The sequence below is a fragment of the Scomber japonicus genome, chromosome 18 (genome assembly GCF_027409825.1).
Source record: "Scomber japonicus isolate fScoJap1 chromosome 18, fScoJap1.pri, whole genome shotgun sequence".
In the NCBI taxonomy this organism is placed as follows: Eukaryota; Metazoa; Chordata; class Actinopteri; order Scombriformes; family Scombridae; genus Scomber; species Scomber japonicus.
This window is the reverse complement of record NC_070595.1, coordinates 14,500,009-14,526,339: the sequence shown is the minus strand read 5'-3', so window position 1 is coordinate 14,526,339 and position 26,331 is coordinate 14,500,009. Positions and strand designations below refer to the sequence as shown.

Genomic DNA, 26,331 nt, shown 5'->3' with positions numbered 1-26,331 from the left:
TTTCCACAAAACGAATGCCTTTTATGAATAAGTAACAACTAGATTCAGCAACCGTTTACTGCTGAGGTTCCACTTTGAGTCCTCCTCCTGTAAAAGTTACCTTTACACACGCACACACACATACGCACGCACAACACACATCACAGTATTTTCAAGACCACTTTGATACGGCAGTGACAGTTTTAGGAGGATCTAGGGTGAGCACAAGTTTCTCAGCAAGGACACAGCGAGGCTACGGGTTGCAATGTGATGGGAGAAAAAAAACTAAAACACATGCCTGGCTTCAGTTCATTTTTACAGATCCAAACAACTGAAGGTTAAAATGCTCTGTGTGTGTCTCTCTCTTTGCACCAAGAGATTCTGGTGTTTATCCTATCGCAATTCCAATAATTGCGTATTCAATCAATAGCGCCAACAGGTGTTTTGTGCCATCCAGGCAGCAGCAGTACTGAGTGGGTGTGTGTTTCCACTGTGTGTGCATAAACAAGTGGGAGAGTTACAGTATGCAGGACTGACTGCGCACACATTTACAAGATCTATATACATGTGACAAATAAATTGACAAGTATAAATTAGTGTTCTTTGTACATCTCTATGTGTGTGTGTGTGTGTGTGTGTGTGTGTGTGTGTGTGTATTATCAATATTGAGACCCACGTCCAGTAGCGTTAGTCTATGCTAAGTTGTCAGCTGAGCCGGTGGTGAAGAGGACTCTCTGGTCAGTCCTGGCCAGCTTGGCAGGGGGCTCCAGAGACTCGTCTCCGAGCACCACGCCGTCTGAGGGGAGGGACAGTTCCTGACCCTCATCATCACTCTCCTCCTCCTCTTCCTCTTCTTCTTCTGAGATAGACACCAGTTGTTACTTTACAGACAAGGCTTTAGGCATGAATGTAGTTAGTCTGAGTCACAGTGTCAAGTGTTATTACCTTTGTCAGGATCCAGCTGGTTTAGACCCCGGCCTAAACTAGCAAACTAATGAAAAAACAAACAAACAGGAAATGTGTTAGAGCTGTAAACATGGCCTACGCACATATACATATTTGTTTCATTTAGGTATATTTGAATCTGTGTGTGTGTTGGTACCTCTCCCATGACAGCAATCGGGGTCTCTCCTTTAGCTTGGGCTACTCTGTGCTCTATCAGGTAATACATGTACTCATCATACAGCAGGCGGATCAGGTGAAAGGAACCAAAACTGGCTGCACTCCTCAGGGTCAGGTCCCTAATCACCATGGAACTGGAGACCAGAGAAGTTGTGAATTCAACCATTGTGCGGCATATATTCTGTAACTGTTTCACTTCCTCTCTAACACTTAATGGGTCGTGTCTGTCAGTGCTTTGCTATGACACAATCCTGTTGCTAAAAACTCAGCAATGACAAAATATAGAGGAACTGTGGTTAAAACCATGGTTACATTTGTTGGTTAAGTTGAAAATGTGCAGCTGGAATGTGGTTATGATAAATAGTCCTCTTCATTACCTGCTTGGCACTGACATTGTCTTATAACCTGCAACTGACCCTACTATTACTGTCCTATCGCACCTGTAAAAGGACCACTTGAGCAGGAAGAGTTTGGCAGCCTTAGGGAAGGTAGGGCTGTGTTGGTAGGGCTTGAGGACCTGGGAGACCACACCATCCAGCCACGCAGCCCATTGCTCCAGGGAGTTCTGCTGCTGGAGAGTAAGCTTGAAGTCCTGCTCTAGCCGCTGAACAACACGGTCTTCACATCGACATACCCATGAAGCCTGCTCCTGCAAAGGGTAGACAGGATGGGGGCAATGTGTCAATAAGATTCACACCTGTCATTAGTTGCTGCCAAATTGTCTTTGAGCGATACACAACATCGCATGTATTTAACCACATGCGCTCTGAAGGAAGGAGAAAAAAAGATGAGTTTCTGAGAAGAAGCAAGAGGTCTGGGTGTACACTTCCTGGGTAGTGAAGCTGCAGAAAACAATGATTCACCCCCCATGCTACAGTGGAAATTGCTGCACATGCACAACACTGAAACCAATGAAAGACTCAACCACAGGCACTAGTGTGTTTGAGTTGAGATGAATGTTGCCAGTGTACAGCACTCAGACTCAACTAACCTGGACATTAGCAAAGTCAACACGGTTGAGGTCAGAGAGCATCTGGTTGATCTGGGCTGTGTTCTGGAGGACGGCACGGGCTGCCTGGGCGAGGTGGTTCAGACTAGTGTAGCGACGCAGTGTCTGGGCAAATGCATTAGCGGACGTTACCTGTAAGTGCACAAGCAGAAAATGATGGGGTGTGAAGTAGGCTTAATAAAGATACATGCATGTAGACAGATGTTAAAAATATATTTCATACAAACCTACTATATTCACCAACATTGCATTTAACATTGCAATTAACACTGTCAAGATAAAAAATGGCAAAGTTGTCATTTTTGTCATTGAAACAGAAAAGCTGTGACAACATTATTGTTTTTACAGCAAGTGGGGTTTTTTTCTGGACTTTTTGGTTCAAAGTTTCACACCTCATAAATGTTTAAGCTTGCAGACATGTACTTTTATAATGGCTGATCCTGCTGGTTTAAATATCAATATGCTCCATTGCTCAGAAAACATGTTGCTCCAGCAACAGCGAGCTAATACAAAGGGAAAGTACCTTGATGCGGACCATTTCCTCTGGGATGTTCATCATAGCGTTGGTCAGCCAGCTCTCCAGGCTTTTGGCAAAGTTCCGGATGGCTTGAGTTAAGGCACCTGGGGGCAGAGGGAAACCAAGCACAGTGACCAAGGATCAAAGCAAACATTTCTGAGACGGGATGCGGGAAAAATTAGTCATTGACGTACTCAAAGAGACTGAAGTCAAAAGTATGACTAAAATTGAAACTAAAACAGAAAAATGAAAGAAAAGTCCAGTTAGTCAGTTTTCCTGCAAAACTCCCACTACAGAGTCACTCCATCAGTACAAATCTTTCAACCAGGGAAAAGAACATTCTCGCAGAAATGTTGAATTATTTGTACATGTTAAATGTCAAGATGACCTCTGCTCTGCCAAGTGTTCATTCCAAAATCAGTTTCAGTGCACTGAGGTTCTTATTTTGGTATTTGTATCAGCATAAACTTTAGGTATGGTCAAATAATGATGACTGTATTTATAACCCAGTAAGTTAAATGGGCACATTTTAAACCTAAACAGTATGATACAGTCAGATAGATTTTATACATATATTGTTATATATACTGTTTAACACATCAGTGTCTGTTGCTGTAGAGCCTTACTGGGGATGGGCCTGAGGACATCAGGAATGAGGATCTCCACCAGGCCCTGGTACAGGCTGTTGTCACAGTCACGGCTCCAGCGCAGCACTGGATCATACTTGCACAGCAACACCAGGCAGGACTTAGGGAGACGCTTCTCTGACTCATCATGACTGCCAAGACATGTGATTTGAATTGCATGTGTTTTGTACAAAACAGTACTGCTATTGCAATAGACTTATTTTTACCATGTTAAGGACAAAATAAAAACTGACAAAAAAAACCCACTTTTGAACGTTTTATGAATTTCAATCACTCACACAGCCAAGGTGGCATCTCCCGCCTGACTCTGGCTGAACCTCCAGAAGGTCTTCCACAGGGTCTCCACCAGGGTGAACTGCAGGTTGACCATCACATCCAGTATGGCCTGACATAACATAGAGAACACATTATCCGGACATTAAGTATTTATGAACCTCCACTGACCCACTGACATCAGGATAAAAACCTCAAAAATACAGCCAACCAATGTCTGTTCATTTCGTTACCTCACAGTGTTCTCTGTACAGAAGCTGAAAGCTCTTTATATGTTCAAGCTCAATGCCCTCTGGTAGAGATTTCCCCTGGAGGTCAATGTCTGGGAATTCTGGGAGTGCTCTGGATGCATCTGGGCACAGGACGCAAGCTCACTGGTTACTCAGAGAGAAAACACTTCTACTAAATGTAAGAAAAGATCTGCATTAGCTGCAAACAACACTGTAAAACATGTTGTACATGCATTCGATTTTCACAACACCATCATCCCAGAAAAATATTTTACATCTTTGACATGACTGATATTACTACTATGCTATAGATATTTTTTTGTTTACTGTTGGCAGGCATCACTGCCAAAAACCCACCTAGGAACTGCTGGTACTGCTGAACCTGGGTGCTGATGTCGACATTCCCTGACCCCTGCTGCTGTTGCTGCTGCTGGCCTACTCCTGATGCTGTCCCATTGGTCATTCCCTCAACTTTATGCACAGGCTTCAACCTAATAGGAACATAGTAAAGTACGTTCATCTTATTGCATTTATGGCAGTCTGACTGTAAGGACTGCAGGTGCCTGGACCATGAGATGGTTTAAAATAACATGCTTAGTGTGAGAGACATATTGGATAACAGGAAACAGTGGCACAACTGTACAAAAGGAGATGGATGCAGCTAAAAGCATTTAAGGAAGATATTAAGGGAAATGGTTATTGTTGTGTAATGATAGGCAAAAAGAGTGTGAGTGTGTATACCTCTGTTTCTGTGAGAAGGGCTGCTGCCTCATGGCCAGATGTTGCTGGTCTTCCATCAGGCGGAGAAGAGAGGAGCCTGCCTTGATCCTCAGCCCATAGTAGTGGTATTTAGAATTACCGCTATCAGGAAAAGGTAAGGAGAAGGTTTATATTGTCCACATAAACATAATGTTACTCCCCCAAAATTACATAATGTCAATACAGACAGATTTAAATATAACATATATCTTTAATTTCATAAATGTACCTTCTCATTGAACATTAAACTAATATTACCAAACATTACTAAAAAGTCAAACCCACTTGCTCACTCTCCCCCCCTTTGTCAAACTCACTCACCCACATACATGCTGTCGGTCTTCATCTCTACCCACATTCTTCCTACACTAAGTGAACAGATTTTCCAAGGAGGATCTCTACACGCAACTTTGTTTGATAAACATTAGATGTATTCAAATGTATCACATGCATACAGTATGTTTCTGTTGGTGATATCCTGGAAACCCTGCAATGTCATGTGTATGAAAAAGGTTGTATGTGTTTGCACCCCTGTGTCTGTATATGGTCAATCATGTCTTTGGCACCTCAGTCCAGGTGTTCAATCACCCATCTTACCGTGTGCCCAGACGTCGTGTACGCAGACCCATGAACACAGATCGAATGAGTTTCCCAAAAGAGGCGGCATTAACAGGCTCTAGTTTCTGCTCCTGACAGTGCAGCAGATAGTGGCAGTAGAGTGTGGAACGTGGCAGACTCACGCCTTCAGCTGTCTCATAGTTGTCCAGCAACCACTGTACCTGACACGCAGGCAATGAAAAAATAAGAGACTGGTTCAATTAGCAAAGCCAACAGATACCAACAGGAAATGTTCACACCTGAACATAAATATGAACTGTTTACAAACACATCACAAATCCGGCTTAATATAAAGTACGTGCATGCACATTTATCTGTTCAATAAATTATAACAGACACAAACAAACACATTCGCATTTGCAGTTTGTCGATCATTTGGAAATGAAAACACATTTGTTTGCGTGCCGTGGCATACAACTTTGGTATGCAATGAAATCAATGACCTGGAATACTGATGGGATGTCTGCCACACATAGGCTGGTAACCATTATCACGTGGGGTTCAATATGATGAATTTGCGATGAAAAATATAGTGTTGGGGCATTTCAGGCAAATTAAAAATGCCCCTCATCACATGCACTGTAATGATATGAAAATGATGAGGTCATGGTTTTGTTTTCTCTGAGCAGAAAATCACAGTTAAAAATACTTTTACAACTTTAATTGTGTGTTTTATCACCCAATTCTAACATTTTCACATCAATGCACGAATCAACATTTTTAATTGTGCTTTCCACTTGACAAAACTCAGCTATGACGTCATCGGTATGCGCCACCAAAAGGTTGTGCAGATGAAAACAAAACGAGAAGAAATTCTTGCGCTTGGCGCCTCTGCATACCTTTTTGTCTGCCGACGGCACGCTACCCTCCTCGCCCTCTGTAATACTCACAGTGGCTGGGGAGGCGCGGGCGGTGTGTGAGTAGTTCTGACTGTTGCCAGCTGCCGCTCCGCTGCTGCTGCCCAGCATGTAACCCCCCTGGATCACATAACTTCCTGTGGCCCCACCATTGGTGCCTGCCCCATCCCCTGCCCCATTGGTAGTTACACCTGTGGACACCACTGTGGCCCCTCCCCCTGCAGCACTGGTAGGCTGGGCCACAAACATAGACACGCCACCTGTTGTTCCAGTAGTCACAGACACTGTTAGAGGTGTGCCAGGGGTGGAAGCCTGTGACCCTGAGGTTGGCTGACCTTCATAGTACTGGGCAGCTGTGGTCTGGGTGTACAGGGGTGTGTCGGTGTAAGGGAAGGCGCTGGAACGACTGAATGAAAGACACAGAATGATGTGTTAGAACGAGAATAAATGTTGGAGAGATGGAACTGTAAAAGAAACACGTTCTGTCTACGAATGTATGAGAAAATTATGACAGTTTTATTCTAACATGGTGCTGGTGGTGTAGTTCGTGTCTCCTCCTTCCACATACTGCACTTGATTGGTGTACACATGTTGCACTGGCACTGATGTGAGCTGCTGCTGGACCTAAGGAGTGAGCACACACACACGTAAATACACACACAGATCCAATAAATCCTTGTCTGCCTATGTAGACCATAGCAACTGTTTAATTGCCTAAGAATCCTAAAATCTTTTGTGTACAGATTATTTCCAGGTATAATATCACGTAACAAAAAATTCTTAGTAACAGACAGATTCTTTTTTTTTTTCCTTAACTCTACAGCAGCAATCTACCTTCTATCCCTGACCTACTTGGAAAGTCGTAGTTGCAGCAAGCGTTGGTGACTGATCGGGGCCTGAGATGGTGACTTCGGGGTGGGCTCCTATCTCTTTCTCAGCATGCATAGAGAGCAGGTACAGGGACTGGTAATACTGAACGAGGTCCAAGGGGAGAAAGAGAGGTTTGCTGCTGCATTCTCCTCTGTAGTCTGCTGATGCCCATGCCGGGCACTCTGGCTGTCCCATCTCATGATGCTGCTGCCATTCTTCTAGACTCTTATCTCTGACTAACGCTGTCACCTCAGGGCTAGGGAGGAGCTGGAAGCCAGCAGAGGCATATAGCTGACTGACACTTAACCAAAATGTGAAGAAGCTGTTAAGTTTAGGATGAGTCAGGAGTGATCCCCTTTGTGATGGAAGCTGTGACAGCCTGTGTGTTTGTTTGTATTCAGCAAATGTGTGTTGGTCAGTGATCAGTAAATGATTGTCAGACTTCAGATGTGATCATCATGACCTCCACTGATGAATTGTGTTACTATGTGTGGGAATGTGTGTGTGTGTGTGTGTGTGTGTGTGTGTGTGTGTGTTGGACTTACCTCTGGGCTGATATGAACAGGCTGTAGACTGGTGACACTGAGCTGGGTGCCTGGCTCAGTCTTGGCTATTTGAGAAGTGGCCTGCACCACAGACCTCTGCTGAGACAAAGATACAGACAACATGGGGGAGTTTTATGAGTAAAGGAAAAATGTATTTCAAGTTGTGTTTATGTGTGTGTATGAGTGTGAATAATTTACCTGCTGAGCTGTCTGTACCTGCTGAACAACCTGCGTGGGCACTCCAGTCTGCACCACTGCTGGAGGAGGACTAGAGTCTGACACACTGTCACTTGAGTGAAGGGAGCCCTCTGAAGAACAAAGAGGAAATTAAAGTACTGCCACAAGTTGGTGGCATTATTTCACTTTCATGAGGTTCTTGACATACTGCCATTTTTTGATTGTGCCACTCTTTTCAACCATTCATCTCTCAATTGTTTTTAGTTGTTATAGCTCCAGTTTCTGAACAAAAATCAAGGAATGTAATCAAGAAAAAAAAAATCAAGGAAGGCTTGTGAGCATGTAAAAGCATCTTATTTCTACACAACTACAATTTTAAAAACACAGTCTTAACTGATAGCCCTTTAAGAACATGCATTGTTATTCAGTTTAATGAATTCAGATATGGCTTAAAAAAAAAAAAAAAATACAAAAAAGTTGTCTTTATATATAACTGGTCTTGTGCAAGACCACCAAAAACTCATTTAAAAGTTAGGACACAAGTCTTTAATTCCATTTTAAGGATCGGTAACCATTTGATTTTGGATTGGTGGAGTGAAGCAGTAATTATGTGCATGTGTAATTGCAAATCCATAAATCTCACCATTCTTAATTACTTGTGATTATCATTGGGGATTTTGGATAGCTGAAGAGAAAATCACATTATTTGGAATATGAACTTTAAATGCTCTAAAATATCATGCATGATCCAGGCAAAACCAAGGGTCGGATGTCAGAAGATATTGGCTGGTTTCTTGTAAGCCTGTTCATTTTCTCTGCCACCAGGCAGCCACTTTTCAAATCTACGCATATCTGTTGCCGTTGTCAAGCACTCTTTTCAGAAGACCAAAATGAATCCCAACATTACCAAATTGTTTAATAATGTTCATTACTCTCACAACTTGTAACTTAATCAAACACAATCATGCATGTTCAATCACTTCCATGACTGCTTTATTGTTAAAATCAAATGTTTCTCTTAGCAATATACAAGCACCTATGCTTTTGATGATTTTATATTTTGCATTGCTTTCCACTGAAAGACAGCAGGTGAGTTGTTGCTTATTACTGCCTGTACCTGAATGAATCTAGGCATCTATTAATATTTACATTCTTTACAGATGTAAGAATGTAAATATTGAGGGTAGAGGTGTGCTGTGTGAAAGTAGTTTAGTTACAAAAGTTCAAATGGGCAACAAACCAAGGTAAGACTAAAGAAGTGCAAGAAGACTGTAACAACAAAAGAAGGCAACAGAACAAACGTATTTCATTGCATCAAGCAGAAGCACCTGGTTGAGTGAGAAGAAAGCCAAAAATCCCACAAGGATTTTGTGTCAAGAATATCATTATTGCAGGAATACTCTAAAAGATTGTATTATTTTAGGGCCATGTCACCCACCCCTAGTTGAGGTAACCTTTATTAGTGAATAGGGGGCTTAAAGGGTCCTGGTCTGTTTAACATTAGTGCCAGTGATATTCAGTCCTTACCTGTGACAGTAACAACGATGTACTGAGGAGTGCTTTGAGTATTTCCAGACTGTGTGGGGGAGCCCTGGATCTCTGCGGTCACATACTGTGTCTGAGCTGGCTGGGCTTGTGCCGTGGACTGGGCCTGACTACCAGCAGTAGGCTTCTGAGTGGTGATGGAAGTGGTTTGTTCAGTGGGGGTAGTTTGGCCTGTGGGTGTGACAACTGTGGAGGTGGCTACAGTGGTCTGAATCTCAGCCAGAAACTGGGGGGCAGTCGCAGGGCTGGAGCCGGCGTCCGGTTGCCCAGATGTGACAGTGACACCAACCCCCTGGGGTTGGGCTCCCGGCTGGATCTCACCTACGTAGCCTGAGGTGGCCATTTCAAGTACTGGGAATCACACTAGGAAAAAGAAAAGTGAGTCGTTACATACTGGTTAATATTAGTGATCCACTGAATCAGTCAACCCAGGATTTCATCTAGATACTTTAAATTAAGTTTTGTTTTTTTATCAGATTCTATTCTATTTTGATTATCATAATGTTATTTTATCCTTAAAGTCACTCTATAATAATTCAGAATCAATGTAGGGATAGACACAAGTTCCTGTGTTGGAGAATATGGCAGAAAAAAGTGTAGCTTCCTGTAAAGAAAATGCATCAATGTGTATCTACTGATTAAGAAAAGGTTATACGAACATGAAACAACTGATGGTTTCCTCACCTATTTTAACATGTGATTCATTTACACTGTGCTCTTTTTTTAGAACTTGAGTTAAACATAATGCATTTGAATCACTAGGTCAACACTTCATATCCTGGAAGAGCATTAAGAGTCTTTCTACTTTCTCAGTTGTTACCTGGATGTAAATGGGGACTGTTTCCTGAACACTAATGTGGCTGACCTATTGTTGGTGTGGCTAATGTGAAAATTTGGGGGTGGAGCACTGACAGGACCAAGCATGTCAGTGTTTCATTACCTGTAATGTGATCACTCAGCCTATGGCCTTTCACAGTTTTGCCTGAAGCACAAGTTGGCAAAATTACCTTGCACACAGCAATAATGTTGCAATGCATTCTGTCATTATAATTTATTCAGCACACAATCACCAGGAGAGTACATGTACACCTTGTTCTAATAGCATATTCTGGATATTAACTTATAAACTTGGTGTCTTTGACAGCTAACTGTAAGAAACAGGACTGTGACAGAGGAAAGGTTTTTCTTCTGTATCATGAACTAACAGCTACATCTGTGTTTCCAAAACTAAATATGGGTATTTTATCCTTACATTAATGCTTGATTAGAGACAAAAACACGTTATTATACATTTATGAAGTGACTATCAGTAGACAGTTTTATTTTAATGATTTCAGAGCTACAAAGCACCTGCAAAAACGCCCTCTTTCGCCACGCCCCTTAACGTTAGAGCCTAAATGTCCGCCACCTGCTCCAGCTCTCTCAACTTTCCATTTATCCACAATGGTTGCCCATTGATTATTCCAGCCCTGCCTCAACATTCACATTGCATGCCAAGTAGATAACGCTACACTTTTATCTCGACCATTCTACTTTGGCCTGCCTTTCGTGTAGATAACGTTATGTACCCAGGGATGTGCTTTTGTATTGAGCCAGTGTTGTGTCCGGTTACTGGGGAAAGGGAAATGTTCAAACGCCGCAGACTGCACGTAAAATACCACTAAAAAAAGATGAGTGTCCGTTACGGGCGACTCGTTCAGTCAGCTGTAAGCATCACAGCGAGCACAAGCCTGTCGTGACAGCACTGATGCTAACTATCTAGCAAGGTAACACGGGTAGCAAGCTAACTGGTCTCTACAACAACCGCCATTTTGTACCTTTTGCATTTGACATCGCCATAACAACGGTCCGCTTGAGTATGCATCTGTGGCTGCGTCGTCATGGCAAGCACAATTCAGTGTCACTCGAATGAGAAGCGGGGCACAAACCACCCCATTGAAGAAACGCACTCGACTGATTATCTGTAAGACGGCTAGCTCGCAGGCTAACCTCTGCTAACATTGGCAGGCAGTTGCCTGTTATGGCTACTGAAACAACAAGGGTAAAAAAGCAACAGCACAATTCAGTTGAAGCATTAATGGACGTGAAATATTTCCTTTATGTTAAGAGCTTCACCTCTGGTTCCAAGTGTGTATTTCCCACCGGTAAAATATCTTCTTTTATATTTATGGCGGATTCAGTTGTTGTTGTTGTTGATTCTCGTTGCTGGGTTCTTGTCGCCAGGGCTACCGTGGCTATGGCGCTTCGTCCTCACCAGGGCAACTGTTGCTACCCACCCGCTCCCTTCCCTCCCCCTTGGTTGCTCCGATTGGCTGAGAACTGCCAAATTATCTTAAAGTCACAGGACTGTCTTTTTTTTCCCCTTTTTTTTTTTTTTTTTTTTATTTTTTTTTTACTACAAAGCCCCCCACGCCCATTTGTGGAAGATCTCTGTCCATCATGAAATCTTCTACTAGTAACATATGTTACGCCGGTAATAGGTTAACCTTAGCGCCTGTCAAAAATGTACTGTTAGTGATATGATAGTGTTATACTTACTGTATTTCAAATGTTCCAGAGTGGTTGTAATCTTACATGTACTAACCTATATGTAACTGATGATGATACATGTATGTCTGCACGTGAAATAAATCTCATTCATTAAATGGCCTCACGGTCTTGCAGTCAGTCAAATACACACACACACACACACACACACACACACACACACACACACACACATGTACGTTTGCTATCGTTGTTGGAACATTGCATTGACTTCCATTCATTGTGGACAGCCTAACCCAAACGCTAACCTTAACTGTAACCAATTCATGCCTAACTTTAACCTTAACCTAACCTCAAATCACACCATAACAGCCAGGACCTCAAATTGATGTTTTGCCTTAGGACCAGCCTTTGGTCCCTATTACGGCTAATGGTCCAAGTTGGTGTCTACACTGGTAAATGTCCCTATGAGGTAACAAAAACATGCATGCACACATACACAGACGGACAGGCACACATACAAATACAAATATGTTAAGTAGGCTATACATCTAGCTCTAGTATTACAAAAAAAAGTCAATTTCCTCTCATTCATTCATGACATTGCCTGTCATCATCTCTGTATAACATTAAACATAGTAGAGTTGTATACGTATATATTTGTCTTGGTTGTATTGCATAACATCTAATAGGTGTTAACAGCTCAGTTATGAGTTGCTGCTTTCCCTGAATAGCCAGTTGGCAGTTTCCCTATACAAAATGTCTTATCATGCAGTTGTTGTACAATAGAAATGCATGACAATACCTGTTGTGCACTGAAACAAAAAAGCAATTTATAAATTATTATGGACCAAACAATATTATCTACATTATGTACCACACTGTGCATTATCCATATGCAACATGTTTATAAGTATCCTCCATAATTTTGATATAGCTCCTGTGACCTCCTGACACTGTATTAATGAATGTCAGGGTGGACACCCTTCTAAAATGCCATTTTGTTTGCTTGTTGTCGTCACATTAATTACAAATTCATCATCTCCATTGTAATTTCCTAAATGAGTGACCTTTCACTATGGGGATACACAGATGAAATGTGCTTTATTTTTGCATGACTCATAATAAGACTTAATGTTATCTGACTTTGAAAATGTCACTGGTCCTGTCTCAGTCCTCCCTGTTCACCTTTCGGCAAAGAGATAACAGAATAAGCAATTTTCAAGAGAAATGGAAATGATACATACGCAGAAGTTATCCAGGGTCGTGTGGATTAAATATGGCAAAAAACATATGTAAATATTTGTGATATTGGTTACAAAGGCCTAAATCCTGTATATCCACGTAGTGAGTGAGTGTCAAATTTTGTCAGTTGGAATACGTGGCAACATGCATAATTGTAACTGAGAAGTTCATTTCATTTGTTCAGGTAATGTAAGGTTAGAAAGACATTGCTTTTCCAAAGGATCTTCTTTCAGGGCTCAAGATGTTGCTGCTGTCAGCTGACAAGTTGAACATCCATTTTGTGTTTTTGTTGTTTTTTTACTACTACGATCTCATATACAATTCATGGTATGAGTAGGGAAAAAGACACCATGATATCTAGTGAATTTGGCAATTTACAGCACCATAATAGAGCAAAAAAAGGGGCACATATGCAGATACTGTATATCATGCCATACAAGAAACATACAGATAGAGAGAGAATTGTAATTGGTCATTATGCTGTAGATGTATATTAAGTTACATATAGTATCATACCATTTACTTTTGGTTGATGTCAATGTGATGTGATTAATGTCAAATTTTCCTCACATATTAACACTCATGATTATGGAATGTTTTACATATTAAATATAAGTGGGATTCAACAAAGTCAAAACACAGGGGGACATTAAAGGTGACAAAAGTACTTCACATGCTGAAACACAATTAGATCATACAGGCCTCTGACATATGCGTTAATTATGCCACCTTTGGTCTGCTTTTTATCCTCCATAAAGGTCTCTGACTGTATCTCTCTTTCGAATCAGTCATTCTCTCAGAGAAGGCCTATGCACGCGTAGCTTGCGTGGATCTCTTGCAGGGCTTCAAACCCCTTTATAAACCACACCTGGGTCACCCAGAAAGTCATAGCTCCTTTAAACAGGGAAACAGCAAGCTGCTCAAAGCAAAGAGTCATTTTCTCTCTTGCTTTATTTACTTGGGGTACTATGTGGACATCTGTGGTGCTGGCTATTTGTCTTTTGGTGGCTGGGGTTCAGCCCTTGGAGGACCCATCATATGGGGTGAAGCTTTGTGGCCGTGAGTTCATCCGGGCAGTCATCTTTACTTGTGGAGGCTCACGATGGAGACGGTCGCTCAGGAGTGCAGGTGAGACACAGACTTATGGTGTAACTTCTCCTTAACCATTACTGACCTTGTGATATCGCTTATCTACAAGCACTGTTTGAGTTTCACTTGGTAACTTTGTATCCCATTCATTTTATAGGATCAACTTATTTCTCAATTTGTATAATATTAATAATAATAATGATAATAAGAAGAAAAAGAAGGAGAAGGAGAAGAATAATGATAAGAATAATAATCATGTAATTTTAAGTCCAGATTGACAGAAAATATCACTGATTTTATTTTTTATTTGGTTTAGTTTGATTAGTTAGTGTTTACAGTGTGACCAATAGAGTCATACTCTACATTTGATGATGAAAGAAAAACTTACTGATATTTTATAATCCATATTGATTTGGCATATATCCAAGAACTTTTGCATATTTGGACATTCACTACCTCAATCATGCCATAATCAGCAATTCATTTACTTTTTCTTTCTTTCTCTGATTGCCATGTCAGGCATGCATATTCTTTAATATACTTTAATATCAACTTTGAATCACATGCTTTATTTGCCCATTTTTACTGCTACAGATGTTTCAGAGGAGGACCCGTTCAGCTCCCGTCAGGAAGAGTCCTCAGAGGGAATAAGTCACAATTCTGTGGTGGAGACGTTGCTACAAAGGAACAGACACCTGGGCCTCTCATCAAGAGACAACCAAGAGGGAGTGTTCAGCAGGCCGGCCCGTTCTTTCATCACTGAGGAAATCCTGGAAGCCTTGCGCAAGGCTGATCGCAAAGGCCGGGATGTGGTGGTGGGTCTGTCTAACGCCTGCTGCAAGTGGGGCTGCAGCAAGAGCGAGATCAGCTCCCTTTGCTGAGAGTCATACATTCAGTAGGCAGACATATATTGTACAATTACGCAAACCTTTTTTTTCCACTTCTCATGAATCTTAGATTTTATATGCAGTATCTTTCACTTAAACCATTGTATGAATTGTTTAAAATGTTATTTAAATTTTTTAAGTATTTATGAAGTGTACAGAAAGGGCTGCCTTGTGTTCAAAATGTTTTTTTTTCTAAAAGATGAATTCTAGGCTTTATTAACAGCCTAAAGTAATGCTTTATGAAGTTCATTTGAAAACAGCTGCATAACAAGTGAGAGACATCTGTATGCCACTGTATTCTGTAATGCATTCATTTTAATAAAAATCATTTTGTTTGATGAATTTATTTCTACATTTGTTTCCTCAACAAAACCTTTTACAGCCACTCATTTAAAAATAACATTTTAGAGCTGGTAGAGGGAGGTTTTGTAAATTACAGTTCGATTATGGAAATTTGTTTCACTGCAGATAGTTTTCATTACACACATTTCCTTTTTATCTTTCCTCTGTTACCAAGGCTTAAACACACTATTACTTCCCCTTAAATATGTTGTCCTGGAATGTTTTACATTTGATGCATCCTTAACTTTGAGACATTTTTTGTGATGAGTTTATACACCTTAAAAAAAACCTTGCAGCGAGGAGTGAGGAGCAGACTGCACAGTACATACATTCAACACAATTAATGTTTAGTTTTATCAATAACCTGGCATAGTTTAGTTTAGTTTATTTATTCAAACATGTTCAAATAACAAAATGAAGTATAGAAAGCAAAATATAACAAAATAGAAATGGCAGCAACATTTTTTTGATCAGCAAAAAACTAACTGTTCAATGTTTGAAAGGGTATAAGATGAAGTAAGGAACTTTTTTAGTGCTACCTCTTTTTTCTTTTTTTAAGCTCTAATAATCAAATCAAGTCAATAGCAAAACAAACAAACAAAAAACAGAAAACAAGAAACACAAGTCAAAATGTCACACTGTACCAAATCACACATTATTGCAGTCCACCTTTTTGTTCATCCTTTCTATATCTGTCCAAAGTATTATTTTTAAAGATCTTTTCAAACTTATTTAATGTTCTATCTGTTGTCATGTTATTTGTTCTTTAGTACAGTTGTTCCAAAAATGAATGTCTTTTTTTTGTCAAACAATGAAGTTTTGTATTTGTCCTTACAAATTGATGTGTTTACCTTCCCCCAATTAAAAGAACCCTTGGATACTGTTTGGTAGCTCTTGATTTTTGACTCTGTACATGATTTGAATAGTCAAACAAGATCCATAAACTTGAATGCTTTTAGTCTAATGAAGAGAAAGAAAAAGTTATTGATGTTTTATAATGCTGATAGATTTAACATTTATTTCCCATAGACTTTGAACATTCACTCCCTCAATCATGCCATGACCAGCAATTCATTTTCTTTTTCTTTCTTTGATTGTCAAGTTAGGCATGCATTTTCTTCAATATACTCAGACTTTCTTTCAAGCTCAATTTTGTATCACATGCTTCATTTGTCCATTTTTACTGCTGCAGATATTTCATGGGAGGACGTGTTCAGCTCCCGTCAGGAACAGTCCTCAGAGGGGTTAAGTCGCAATTCTATGGTGGAGAGTTTCTTACAGAGGAACAGACAACTCGGCTTCACATCAAAATACAACCAAGAGGGAGTGTTCAACAGGCTGGCCCGTTCTTTCATCACTGAGGAAATCCTGGAAGTCCTGTGCCAGTTTTGCTGTTGTTTTGTTTTTAAAATGTTGTGGGTTATCTGTAAGAGATTTTAATTACAAATTCTTATGGCAATTTTTTGCAGGATGAATATTGGATGTATATTTGTTTTTATGTGTTCCCCCATACTTCCACACAGTAGTAGTAGTAGTAGTAGTAGTAGTAGTAGTAGTAGTAGTAGTAGTAGTAACTTTATTGTCATTATATTGAGGGTCAGATAACAATATAATAAAATTTAGACAGCACTCGCTCAGGCATAAAAAATAATATAATAATCTATAAGGGCAATAAAGTGCAATATGCAATATAAAAAGGTGCAAACAGCAGTAATGTTTGTAACAGTACGCCATATGTAAACAATTGAAACAATTTATTATTTATATTATTACACAAAAAGAGTTTTGATTTATAGTCATCCAGGGAGTGTGTGTGAGTGAGTGGGATGAGGGGATCAGGCTATGTTCATTGGTTTAAGAGCTTGGGGGAAGAAGCTGTTTTTCAGTCTTGTAATGTGTGACTGAATTGACCTGTATCACCTGCCAGGGGGAAGTAGTTGGAAATAGTGGTAGCCAGGGTGTATTAAATCATAGATGATGTTTAAGGTCCTGCCCTGACAGTGGGATTGGTAAATGTCCATGATTGCAGGAATCTGGGTCCCAATGATGTATTGTGCAGGCCCTCTGGTCCTTCTTGGTTCAGCTGGCAAACCATGCTGTGATGCAGTGTGTGATGATACTCTCCACAGTACACTGGTAGAGGTTAACCAGTAGGTTCTGTGGCAGACCAGCTCTCCTCAGCTTCCTCAGGAAGAAGAGACACTATTGTGCCTACCCAATGACGGTGGATGAAAGGTCATGTATGGGATTATGAAGGAACAGTACAGGGTGTATAGTTATGGTTGATTTAAAGTATATTTGGCTCTATATAATATTGCAATTGACTTTGAAATTTTTGTTTTAATATAATCTATGTGATCATTTCTTGCATGTGTGGAAAACATTTGATCATAAAATTGTTTGCTTATGATAAAAAAAAGACTCCTGTGATGTTTCTATGTGATTGCAAAATGCTTTGTTGTGTGCGTGTGCGCGTGTTTGCGGGTGTGTACGCGTGTGTGTACGCGTGTGTGCGTTTACGTCATTGGCAATTCCAGACAAGGGCGGGGCCATCGTGCCCGCTGTCTGTAAAACTGAACAACTCAACTTTACGATCACAACAAACTTTCTCAGTGAACTTCGTGTGGTATCGTTACAGGATGCACCAGAGACATCTCAGTGTGTCTCGAAATGAGGTAAATAATTTATAAACATGAACTATTAACAGTTAATTCGCTAGTGAAGAGAACTGTTTGCTTGAAGTTAATTAAGACCTCTGGATATAACGTTACCCTTTTGACTAATACGGAGCATTATTATCGTGCTGCTTTCTTTCTTTCTGTGTCAAGTTAGTAGTTGTGTCAGTAGTACAACACTGTTTTGAGCTAATTTATATTTCAGTACATCAAAGAGGTGTCAGTGCCTGGCACATAGAGTGTCGGCATGTGCGGTGTTTATGCCAAATTACAGTGTACAGTAAGTCTGTGACGCTACCACATGTTGATAATTAAGCTATTCTCAAAACACTTATGAAACAATACCAACAAGGTGTAGGATTGAACAAACGTGGCTTTTTTCAGGATGTAGCTCCTGTGGTTGTATATACTCTTTATGTGTGTGTAAGTGTACTGTATGTAACGTTACATGTGTGTTTCTCACAGGCACTAGAGGCCTGGGTCCAAATGTAATGGCCACATTTAGGACAAGATGGTTTCTGTCCATCTTGCTGGTCATCCTGCCAAATTCTTGCGTTGCATCAGGTAGGCTGATTCAAATGTGCAAATGTTACTGAAATACAAGTACCATACTGTACTGTACTAAATATGTGCATTTTTTTTCTTATTCTGGAGTGCTTGTGCTACTTTGCTTGTGTTTTTTTTCCCAACTTCACGCTTCATGCTTCATACTTTTACTCCATAATCCTTTTTACTTTTTGACATTACAATTATTTAACAGCTTTGTACCACTACTTCCCTTCCAGAGTAAGATAGGCAGAAAGATGATTATCTTGTTAGATGTGGTGAATTGTAAGGGTAAACTACCAGAGAAACTATGTTAGGTGAACTCAAGTTCAACTGGTTACAACACTGATATTGTGTCTACATGTTAATGTCCTCTGAGGCTCAGATGTTCAGATAAAGAATGCTTTAGGCCAAAAGTCAGACAGTCAAAAGCCTATAAGTTTACTCATCTGTAGATGGACCTCACAGGACTGTCTGTACTGAAGGAGGAAGTAGTAACAAAGGAAGGATGCAGTCATTTAGACTCAAACCGATTAAAATTTTCACTTCCTGTTTAACTGGCAGCATGCTTCCCTGCAGTGCGTGTGCGAGGGCCTTAAATCGATCACCGTGAAACGTGTGAGTCCTTACGAGAAATAGGTTAGAGTGGGTTCCTGTCAAAGTCTTGTGATGAATAGAAAAGGTGGTTGAGTTTATGGGGGTGTGCATAAATATGTATGAGTGGGGGAAAATATACATACATATATATATATATATATTCTCATTTTATCTCATTTTATAAAAATATATTTTTCTGATACATGTCTTTTATCAGTATCCTTTATTATTGCTCTCTGACTCTTTCTAAAATGTTCCCGGGAAACAGGAAACACACTGTTTCTCTCTCTTTTCTCTTGAAGTTATCTCACTAAAATACTAATGAATATTACTAATAATTGATGTCACTTTTGCAACACTCATAGCGGTAAACCAGTTCTGATGTTTTTAAAAAAAATCAGTTTCCTGTTTGATATTAGTGTGACTCTTTTTTTTTTTGCTGCACAAAGAAAGTGCACAGTAGTGTCACCTTTGTGCTACTGCTGCAGTTTGCATCTATGGAGACGTTTTGTTTTTGTTTTTTCAAAACATAAGGACATATGTAATAGAAAGATTTTTTCAGCAACTATGAAAGAAACTCACACCTCATTTTTGGTCTCTTGTCTTTTTATTGATTCATTTTTCCTGAACAAAGATTTTTTTTCAGATACAAGATATGCTATACATGTCTTGATTTTGTTTAATGCTTTATATGCAATGCTAGTCAAGTTTCTCATTACAGGGAATGTGGAAGCATGTCCAAATCATACTGTGTTGGAGTGGTAATAGTTTTTGTGACTCATAATATCCTGGCAGTGTGCCGCAGGGGTCAGTACTGTTGACTGTAATTAGGTAAATACTTCTTTATACACAGTCAGCTCAGAACGGTTGCTTTTTGTGACTCATGGTGGTAACATTTTGGACTGGGGCATTTTAGTAAGAGCTGTTGCCCATAACCTTCACTAACTAACATATCGTTGTATTTCATTCAGTACAAGAACTCTTCATACAAGGTGTCAATAGGTGTTAAAAAAACCCAAAACAAACCTTAACCTATTGTCTCCAGATGTCATGTTATGGGTCAAAATACTAGGTTGCAAGTTTGTTAGGTACTCTTACCTAAAACTAACATTTAAGCTAATACAGCAGTGTGTCCATTTATTTTTTCTTTGGTGAATGCAAAGCACTGATTTGTCCTGTATGTGTTTGAAGACTATGACTATGAACTGGCCTTTGTTTTTATTCCTTAATCTCTTTCTTTCTCCAGGTCCTCCTACTCCCCCCTCTAACCTTGACTGTTATATTCCATGTAATGGTGGTAGCTGTGGGGTAGATATCCACTGCACTTGGGATTCTACGTCAGACCCTCAGTTCCCCACTGACTACATCCTGCACTGGGAGTCGAAAGATATCGAGTAAACATAACCAGACACCCACGAGAAAAAAATAGTCTCGGTCTTAGTAATCTGACAATGTTAAGTGTTGATGGTAACTGGGTATTTCTCTTCTCTCTTCTTCTTTTTTCTTCCAGTGAGGATCCAGTGACTAAAGGGACCAGTTTGAATCGGATGATTGAACGTGAACGTTATCCCAGCCACAGTGATCTTTATATTTGGGTGCAAGCTAAGAACCAGTATGGCTCTGTCAACTCTAACAAGACTGTCTTCAACACGGGGAATATCAGTGAGTCAGTCCTGTCGATTCTTGTTCCTCTTTTATGTAGTGATGGGGCAGCAGCATGGGGGCTGCAGACAGGAAGAGACTGTATAAACTGATCAAGAAGGCCAGCTCTGTCCTGGTATGACCCCTCCACCTAGTGGAGGTGGTGGCTAAGCTGTCATCTCTGATAGAGAAAGATTTGTGGGACACTCTGACTGCACTGGAGAGCTCCTTCAGCAGCAGACTGCTCCACCCCAGTTGTGTTCCAACTGTTCTTATTGCTTGTTTACTTACTTATTATGTGTTGTTCTTTATTCGTTTTATTGATGCTCTTTCTATTTTTGCTATCCACTTTGCAGCTCTGACACTGTAAATTTCTCCATTATGGGACTAGTAAAAGATTATTTTATCTCATCTTATATCTTAATAGTTGATCTTGCCAATCAAAATGATTGAGCTGCTTTTAATGGAAGAAATCCATTATAGTAATGTTGTTTACCTTCAAATTATTACTCAACGGTTGAAGTGATTTTTTTTTAATTAATTTGTTTTTGGGTATCTGTCTCTCCCTGTAGATAAGCCATCCCCTCCTAAGATCAATAAGATCGATGGTAGCAACCTGATCGAGGAGGAGTCATTGGAGATTTCATGGAGTTTCCATCGTGATCCGCTGTCCTGTACGCAGAAGTGTGATGTCCAACATCGGACTGAAGATGACCCAGCCTGGATTAAGGTGTTATTGGTTTGGGTTTTGTCTTGATCGAGTCACTGTAAAGCTATTGTGTGATGGAATAAAGTAGTAAGGGGACAGTGCTAGTAAATGAACAATTTTATGGCAAATAAGATCATCTGGCAAGAAAAAATGTATACTGTTGATTAAGTAAAACTCTCTGAAAATATGCTCAAGCTCCATGTTTTCCTCTCTATGCAGACTCCTGTTCATTACATGAATTCCTTTCCATTGGACAATCCCCAGCCTTGCAAAGTCTATGAATTTCAGGTTAGATGTGGCTGTAACACAGGCTTGATGAGTGACTGGACTGCAATCCAAACAGTGAACTTGACGTCAGGTGAGTCCTTACTTAGTGAGGTGGTGTCTAGGTTTAGTTTGAACTCAAATAAAAATCTGAACAAAAGTTAAGGCATGGACTACCTGTCCACCTGAGTGTGTAATTCTGAATTTTCACAGCTTCTTGCTATCTCTCTTTCCTGTCTTACTCAGCCCCTATCGGAGAGTTGGATCTATGGATGGACTGTGGGTTCCCCACAACCACTGACTGTTTTCTGACCTGGAAGGTAGGTAAACAGATTCCCCACAATACTTATTCTGTGATTGGAATAATGAGCTGGAGTATCATTTCATACAGACTCACCCCTTGCTTTTCTCTCCTTCTCTTTATCCAATTCAGCGGCTTCCTTTCTCTCAGGCTTGTGGTTACATTCTTGGATATGAGGTCACACTGTTCGGCAATAATGGCCCAGTATCAGTAAATGTGTCCACAACTGAGCCAGGGGACCAGTTGGTGTGTGATGATATGAAATGTTATCTCAGTTACTCTCTTAAGGATATATTGTCAGCACGGGTGTCAGCCTACAATGCTCATGGTGCCACAAGACCTTCTCATCTAACCATCCCAACACAAGGTATCAATAGTCCAGACTGTCAGATATGGAAAGCCTGTGTCATAATTAGAATATGTGCTGTCATGTTTGACATGTGTTTTATGAAATAATATACAAGTTTGTTGAAAGTTGAAAGTTTTAGTGAAGCGTATACTCACAGTTTGAGTGCCTGGTCTCTCTGGAAAACAATGGCACAGTAATTATGTAGTTATTTGTTCTAATTCTTATTCCTATGTTTGTATTTTCAACTAAAAGTAAAATAGTTTTTCCTTTTCCAGTAACTCAGCAAAACTAACAATGGCATTTGTCTTTTATTTAGGTAAACAGGAAAATGCGCAAAATATTCACCTCGATATGAATGAAGACAACCTCACTGTGTCCTGGAATCAGTCCCCCCAGCTCTTTGCCAACCCCTCTTTCAAGGAATATGTGGTACAATACAAACAAGTAGGAAGTCCTCTATGCCAAGAATTTGATTGGGTCAAAGTGGGGAAAGACCATACAATGGGAATTTTAAAAGGTTTGTCTGATTTGGATATTTTTATATAAATCCCAAAGGTATTTGAAAATGCTATAAATATTAGAAAAGATGTTACAATACTGCCTGAGAATTTCATTTGGAGACCAAAACATCTCACTGAACAGAACAGTCCAAGAAAGTATTAGAGGAGATTCATTTTAGAAACTATCAATGAATTATCTTAATCGATTCAAAAGTGTAAATTACTCAAAATAACAAAGACTGTCACTGGAAATGTGTTTTATTTTATGCTGGATGCTTTGTACTCAGGTGTGTGTCTCCACCTATAGGTCAGTTTAAAAAGTACACACCCTACCAAGTTACACTGTTCACAGTATCAGATGGCAAGGAACGCCATCACCAGTCATCGGTTATTGGATACTCTCTTCAAGGAAGTAAGTAATGTAGCTTTAATTAGCCATTGTTCTTGGACAGTCCTTTTCAAGAGATTTTCTTTACTAATCTTTACCTCTCATCTCTCCTTGAATAATAATCATTTTCTCCATTATTTTTCAGCCCCTTCCATTGTGGCTCCATTTAAAGTGGTTTCCATTTCTGCCACTGATGTGACGCTGTCTTGGGAGCCTGAGCCATTGTCTAAACAGAAAGGGGTGATCCTTTACTACCAAATAGGATTAGTAAATAAAAAAGGTAACCAGCAACAATATACTGTAATACAGTTGTACCAATTTCTAAGGGTTCTTTGCAAATACTGTGTCATAGCAGTGGATCAGATATATTTGTCATGAGTCATTTTTAAATGACCTGTTATATAAAGTAAACTGGGGCCTTCCCGCAATCAAAGCTTGGTTTACTTACTTGGTTTTTGCTTAATTCCTGGATGCCTATGGGGTCGTGATTGTGTTATTTGATCCCACTCAACAATTCAGCCAAGGTGACCTAATATTGCTGTTTGATACACTTCAGATTACACAACATACATAAAAAAAGGTCTGTCTGAAGGCATTAATTAGTTTTTGATTCTGGAAAAGTGGGAAAAACAGTATAATTCCCAAACCTACTATATCTCTGAAGTATCTCTTAAGCCAGATCACACACATATAGGCTATTCTATGTGATCTCCTTATGATAACTAATGTAAAAAGTAATGTAATGTTTTTTTCACTTCCATTCACTGAGCCTCCCCTGAAACTGTTTGGAGCCTCATTGGAATAATGATGTGTATATAAAGAAAGAAAGTTAGCTTGGTGTGTCTCTGTCAGCTATACTTTGATTAACTAACCTTGCTTGTAACAATTTATTTCTCTTACAATAGGTGTATACAAGATCCCGTCCCAGCAACACAAGAGTCAGACTTTTACTCTGCAGGGTCTCAGTCCAGACACGGAGTATGTTGTCTGGATAAATGCTGTGACTCAGGCCGGACCTGGAGACAATGCCACTGTAAAGTTCCAGACACACCACCAAGAAGATTATGATATAGCATCACATTGTTAGTCATCTCTTATTTAACATGATGGGCTTAGTATGAAATGTATGATTAAGTGTTTCTAAGGGTTGTAATTTGATATTTCACGCAACATAATAGGTGGATTAATCATATTATTCACATGTGACACATCATTTTAATGACCTCTCTCATTCCATTCCTCTCTCTCCCTCTTTCTTTCTTTCTCAGCGATCATAATCATAGTCCTGACTGTATTTGCTCTGGTTTTACTATTTTGTTGTGTATGTAACAGGTGAGATTAGCATCCTAAACAAATTCTCACTAATCTTGTTGTCATAGTAAATCTTGATGTGAACACTAAAGCAAAAAATACTTGTATGTACACATTATTTGAGTGGTGCTTGTGTGATTGTAAAGAGTGTCTTTTTTTTAACTATTATGTGTCTGTCTATATTTGCAGAGCAAAAAGCAAAGCATGTAGAATGGTCTATGAGAAAGTGCCAGATCCCCACAATAGCCGCATCTTCAAACAGATGAAGTACCAGGTGAGAGACTTTATAGGGTTTCTTTGTCTTCTCTGAACCTGGGTCTAATCTCAAAACAAGAATGTTGATCCTGTGTAATGCCCTTATCTTCCACCAGGAACTGCTTATCCTGTTGACAGCTTAGTCCTAGTTTGTTACTGTGTGTTGCCAACATGCAAAATGGTTCTGTATCTGATCTCCTTGTAGATTAATGACCCCTTGGCTTGGTCTTGCATTTCCATCAATGAGCCACATCCTAAGATCTCTCAGTTGGAGATAGTAGAAATCCAGCCCAGTGCTTTGGAGTCCTCTGTGGAGACAACCTCCCACCCTGATGGATTAACTAGGCCAGCAGTGGGAGACGGAAGCACACAAATCGACTGCCAAGACAATCAGAGGGAGGATGCTGTTACAGAGGAGTGTGACAGGATAGAAGGCAGATATAGAAGAGAAGAGTACAGCAAAATGGTTGATTCCGACGAGGAGAGGGATGGGGAGGAGGACCGGGGTGATTCTTGGAGCTCATCAGAGGAAGAACAGTTCACGTCAGGTTACGAAAAACACTTTATGCCCACTCCTCTGGATGTACTGGAAGTTTGATTGACATTAATGTTATATGTGTGTTGTACTTTTTTGTACAAAAAAGTGTGCAGAAACAAGTGTCATGTGACTGGACTGCTTCTCTCTGTGGGACAGATTCAGGTCTACTAAAGCTAATGGCAGCCAACCAGTCCCCCTCTCTACTCAGGTTTCTACTGTATGTGTCTGTTTTGTTACATTTGATTAGTGTTGGTGTTTTTAGTTTGTTTCAGGAAATGTTTGTTATGGACGGATTAATAGCACATACTTGTACACATGCTCTCAGGAAATCAGAAAATATAAAATTCTGTGTGGAGTATACAATTTAGAAGGAACATCTACCTTAAAATCCACATTCCCAAAGCTGGGAAACCAGACCATAATGCATTTTGTCGGCAATGTCATCAATTAACACTGAATTAATACTTAATCCTGGGACTGGAGATTTCTTATTTGAGTTATTAACTCCTGGATGAACTCTTGAAAGTACATATCTGTGAATGGAAAAATGCTCCTGTAAACCACACATGAATCTAAGTATTACAAAGGTGTGAGAATTCCTTGAACCCACAGAATGTACATTTTAACATAATAGGAGCTGCTTCATGTATCTTTCCTGGCTTGAACAAGTAATCCACCATTTTTATATTGTTCCTCATGCTTGTTTTTTTTACAATTGACAAAACTGCAATATGTGATGTAATAAACAATTTAAATAAGTCTGGCTGCAGAGTTTCTGACTAATTGAATTCAGTTCACTTTAGTGACTGCACAGCCAGGTAAATTTGTTATTTTATTAGAGCAGTACAGTTCTAATACAATCATCACACAGCCACAGCATTATAGTATTAAACTTATTAAGAAAACACACAACATGTACTACATTATTTCTGTTATGTTGACATTGTCAAAAGGTGATAATTCTACTTCATGTTTATTACTGAGGTCGTACTAAGTGGTAGTGGCGTACTGAGGTGTATTACATTGACTGGTGTTCCATATTTTGCCCTCCTCATGTAT

At 39.8% G+C, this 26,331-nt stretch overlaps 3 protein-coding genes across 6 annotated transcripts; 2 read left to right on the top strand and 1 right to left on the bottom strand.

Annotated features, from left to right (window-relative positions):
* On the bottom strand, window positions 1–11,367 carry rfx1a (regulatory factor X, 1a (influences HLA class II expression)). Of its 3 annotated transcripts, none has more exons than XM_053339078.1 (18): window positions 11,264–11,367; window positions 9,131–9,511; window positions 7,625–7,734; window positions 7,427–7,522; window positions 6,538–6,635; window positions 5,994–6,417; window positions 5,134–5,315; window positions 4,519–4,638; window positions 4,135–4,268; window positions 3,781–3,899; window positions 3,553–3,659; window positions 3,254–3,405; window positions 2,634–2,731; window positions 2,093–2,242; window positions 1,542–1,750; window positions 1,082–1,235; window positions 925–970; window positions 1–838 (listed from the first exon to the last, which is right to left on the bottom strand). In XM_053339078.1, exons 2-18 carry the CDS (start codon window positions 9,489–9,491, stop codon window positions 672–674), a joined length of 2,727 nt encoding a protein of 908 aa, XP_053195053.1. In that variant the 5' UTR covers window positions 9,492–9,511; window positions 11,264–11,367; the 3' UTR covers window positions 1–671. The 3 variants fall into 3 exon arrangements, with proteins under 3 accessions (XP_053195053.1, XP_053195055.1, XP_053195054.1); XM_053339080.1 differs by having other exon boundaries at window positions 5,134–5,309; window positions 6,045–6,417; XM_053339079.1 differs by having other exon boundaries at window positions 6,580–6,635.
* Window positions 11,368–13,848: 2,481 nt separating this feature from the next.
* rln3a (relaxin 3a) lies at window positions 13,849–14,850 on the top strand. Its single transcript, XM_053339091.1, has 2 exons — window positions 13,849–14,008; window positions 14,564–14,850. Exons 1-2 carry the CDS (start codon window positions 13,849–13,851, stop codon window positions 14,848–14,850), a joined length of 447 nt encoding a protein of 148 aa, XP_053195066.1.
* Window positions 14,851–17,737: 2,887 nt separating this feature from the next.
* On the top strand, window positions 17,738–25,779 carry il12rb2l (interleukin 12 receptor, beta 2a, like). Of its 2 annotated transcripts, XM_053339082.1 has the most exons (15): window positions 17,738–17,873; window positions 18,339–18,437; window positions 20,263–20,410; window positions 20,527–20,678; window positions 21,230–21,387; window positions 21,586–21,724; window positions 21,877–21,950; window positions 22,064–22,298; window positions 22,597–22,797; window positions 23,088–23,192; window positions 23,314–23,448; window positions 24,074–24,250; window positions 24,437–24,500; window positions 24,669–24,753; window positions 24,940–25,779. In XM_053339082.1, the coding sequence occupies exons 2-15, from the start codon at window positions 18,365–18,367 to the stop codon at window positions 25,330–25,332; spliced, it is 2,139 nt and encodes a 712-aa protein (XP_053195057.1). In that variant the 5' UTR covers window positions 17,738–17,873; window positions 18,339–18,364; the 3' UTR covers window positions 25,333–25,779. The 2 variants fall into 2 exon arrangements, with proteins under 2 accessions (XP_053195057.1, XP_053195058.1); XM_053339083.1 differs by lacking the exon at window positions 17,738–17,873 and having other exon boundaries at window positions 18,283–18,437.
* Window positions 25,780–26,331: the final 552 nt, after the last annotated feature.

Bases quoted from the DNA above. Each gene is read 5' to 3' on its own strand.
- il12rb2l (XM_053339082.1), top strand. From the start codon at position 18,365: ATGGCCACATTTAGGACAAGATGGTTTCTGTCCATCTTGCTGGTCATC. The intron at 20,679-21,229 runs GTGAGTCAGTCC...CTCTCCCTGTAG, and splicing joins CTTCAACACGGGGAATATCA to ATAAGCCATCCCCTCCTAAG. The intron at 24,501-24,668 runs GTGAGATTAGCA...CTATATTTGCAG, and splicing joins TTTTGTTGTGTATGTAACAG to AGCAAAAAGCAAAGCATGTA.
- rfx1a (XM_053339078.1), bottom strand. From the start codon at position 9,491: ATGGCCACCTCAGGCTACGTAGGTGAGATCCAGCCGGGAGCCCAACCC. The intron at 7,735-9,130 runs GTAAGGACTGAA...TTTGTTCTTCAG, and splicing joins CATCGTTGTTACTGTCACAG to AGGGCTCCCTTCACTCAAGT. The intron at 7,523-7,624 runs GTAAATTATTCA...TTGTCTCAGCAG, and splicing joins AGGTACAGACAGCTCAGCAG to AGGTCTGTGGTGCAGGCCAC.
- rln3a (XM_053339091.1), top strand. From the start codon at position 13,849: ATGTGGACATCTGTGGTGCTGGCTATTTGTCTTTTGGTGGCTGGGGTT. The intron at 14,009-14,563 runs GTGAGACACAGA...TTACTGCTACAG, and splicing joins ACGGTCGCTCAGGAGTGCAG to ATGTTTCAGAGGAGGACCCG.